General features: G+C 46.0%; 1 protein-coding gene across 15 annotated transcripts in view; it reads right to left on the bottom strand.

Annotated features, from left to right (window-relative positions):
- Nucleotides 1-890: 890 nt before the first annotated feature.
- The window catches only part of LOC118311348 (receptor-type tyrosine-protein phosphatase mu-like), a 150,274-nt gene continuing 148,319 nt past the window's right edge, over nt 891-2,845 (bottom strand). For all 15 annotated transcript variants that reach the window (XM_035635131.2, XM_035635130.2, XM_035635134.2 and 12 more), the window contains 3 exons: nt 2,294-2,457; nt 1,966-2,101; nt 891-1,276 (listed from right to left, as the gene is read on the bottom strand). In XM_035635131.2, the coding sequence (XP_035491024.2) occupies nt 1,223-1,276; nt 1,966-2,101; nt 2,294-2,457 (354 nt within the window). In that variant the 3' untranslated portion in view covers nt 891-1,222. The remainder of the gene's footprint in view (nt 1,277-1,965; nt 2,102-2,293; nt 2,458-2,845) is intronic.

Below are 2,845 nucleotides of genomic sequence, written 5' to 3'. Positions count from 1 at the left end.
GCATTATGACTCCTCTTCCTGTAAGCACATCACATTCATTCAAAAACTATGCATCAAACCAAAATCTATTTTGTATAATCGTAATCATAAGACGAATTCCTGAAAAGTGATAATACTGTGGCTCCTTTCAACGTCGTAAACATGGAGGGCGAGTGTGTTTTTCCTCATCTCTCCAGCAGATGTCGCCCTAACGCCATCCATTCCCCAGTTCCACTCAGAAAAGAGGCAGAAATACATAATCCAATGTTTATAATGTAGATACATTTATATAATATCATTTTTCTTTACAATGGAACTCGATCCGTCATACGAGATGACCAAAAACAAAAACAAAAAGAGAGAGAGAGCACAATACAATCCATAAAACAAAACCTATAGAACACATGATTGTCACTTACTGCGAGTCACAAAAAAAGTACATACCGTGAATAAATAATCTACAGAAATATGTACAATATGCACAACAAGAAATTCAATGGAAGTGCAAATAAAGCTTTGGATCCCTGCACAGGAAAAAGGGTAAGCGGATGTAGACTGAGCCAGCCGTCCCCCAACGCACAGTATGAAGCAATAATCATCTAGAAGTCATTCATTTACAGGACATTTAGTAACATTTAGGCTTTTGAGCGCCTGCATTTAATGACTCTTTAATAATGAGCTGAGCAAAAGAAAAAAGAAAAAACAGAAATCAGAGAGAATCAAATGAACACATTTTTCATTATGTACAGTGTATCGCATTCCACAGAAAACTGGATTCATTGCTCGTCGTCTGATGAGGATCAAGGCAACATCCACGGGACTACAGGCGGCTGAGCGAGATAGAGACAGAGAGGAAGAGGGGGATCCAGAGAAGAGGCGACTCACTGCAGAGGAACCCCAAACCCCCCCCCCCCCCCCCCCCCCCCCCCCAAAAAAAAACCTCATTGTGCTCCTGCTTGGCTCCTTGAGTCGAATAAACAAGCCGCGATTTAAACAGTGTACAACTCTGCTAGCTTTCCCATCAACACCAACTGAAGAGCAGAAGAAGAAGAAAAGAGCTGGTTGGTCAAAGGAGCTGCATGTGTGGTCGTGTGTGTACCTGGCTCCTGATGGGTCGGGAACACACACACACACACACACACACACACACACGCACGCTCTTAGCACAATGCACACACGTGAGCTGCAGTCGTCTGTAACGTCCCAAACTTTGAAAGTCTCTTGTGGCTTCAGAAGCTCCGAGTTACCCAGAGTTCAAGTACTCCAGTGCCACTTCGTAGCAAAACTTGTACTGGTCCTGGAAGACAAAAAATGTAGAAGATAGAAGAAGCATTAGAGAAAATGAAAAGAGCAGCGGCTCGCCCATTAACCTCCTCCTTTCTATACTAGAACAGTATCTGGCCCAAGGCTCGCTGCATGGTAATTTGATTAAATGCATAGAATATTTGAGCAAAATGAATCATACATGCATAAGCCGAACTGAAACAATGGTCATTTTGAGAGAGGACACCTCTTCAACAAATATCACGTCAGCTGATATTGTGCTTTAGTCGTGCACATTTACCATGATGTCAAAAATACACTTGATCAGATTACCGCAAAATATTTGCATGAATGTGAAGCTCTGGCTTTTAGGGCCCCGGGGCTAGTTGTCCGCTTTCCCCTTTTTTGTTAATCCAGACATGGGGATGTAAAGTTTAATAAACATAATCTTAAAAAAAAGAAGAAGAAGAAGAAGCAAATTATGGAAATTGGCAGAGAGCTTTTTAGGAACAAAGGTCCATCGCCAGACTTGAAATGAAGATGTAAAACTGTAGTCCAGTCACAAGACACAACTCATAACACCATTTCATAACAAGAATACCACATCATAAAGTGGTGGAGTACCCCCATTTAGTTCTCTGTGGAAGTTACGACAAACTCTAACAGTATTTTCTCTATTTTCAGATCCCGTAAAAGCGTCTGACTTCTGAAAACACTCCTCACCAGCAGGTCCACCATGTTGGGTTTATTGTTCCTCAGTGTTTTGACGGCGTGGAAGACGTCCACGGAGTGCTGGTGCTGCAGCATCTCGCACACAATGCTGATGGCACAGAACGTCCCACTGCGGCCACCTCCGTTCCTTGAATTGTGACAGGTGAGTCGAGCGTTAGAAAAAAGGCCGAGATGAAATAAATGTATAGAAAAATAATGCTTTATTTTTTTTCAAAATTTCGTTGCAGTAAAGCTCTTCGGTCAGTAGGTGGAGATGTTTCATCTTTAAAGCCACCGCTGACTGGAACGTCTCCTGCTCCCGAGTGCCAGGGCAACTTACAGACAGTGGACCACGGTGCGTCCCTCGCCCCCGTCGTACTCCTCCTGCCACTTGTCCACCTGTCGGATCAGCTTGAGGAAGGAGCGCTTGGACATGGGCGTGTCCCTGTACATGGGCCAGCCCAGGAACTGGAACTGCTGCACCATCCGGTAGCCGTCCTGAGGCTGGGGGGGGGGGGGGGGGGGGGGGGGGGGACACACACACACACAGTTATCCCAGGTTAACACACACACAGGGGGGTTAATCGCCGCTGTGCAGAGATACAATCAGACTGTGGGGATGCGGGGCAAAGCTAAGCCTCGACGGCGACAAGTGGGACAAGAGATGGATAAGGGCACAAAGAGTCGCCGACGAGATGAACGGGCAGATAAGACGCGGTGATAGACGAGCGCGGTTGCCGCAGGAGACGAGAGAGTCGAGCGACCTCAGACGCAGACCCCCTCTGAATCACACTCAGACATATTGATCAATAACACTTGTCAGTGAGCGCGTGTGATTGGACTGTGTTGCCTTGAACATGCTGCTGGTGGCGCCTCCGCAGGCCAGAGGACG

This window comes from Scophthalmus maximus, chromosome 5 (assembly GCF_022379125.1).
Source record: "Scophthalmus maximus strain ysfricsl-2021 chromosome 5, ASM2237912v1, whole genome shotgun sequence".
In the NCBI taxonomy this organism is placed as follows: domain Eukaryota; kingdom Metazoa; phylum Chordata; class Actinopteri; order Pleuronectiformes; family Scophthalmidae; genus Scophthalmus; species Scophthalmus maximus.
This window is presented reverse-complemented; position numbering and strand designations above follow the sequence as displayed.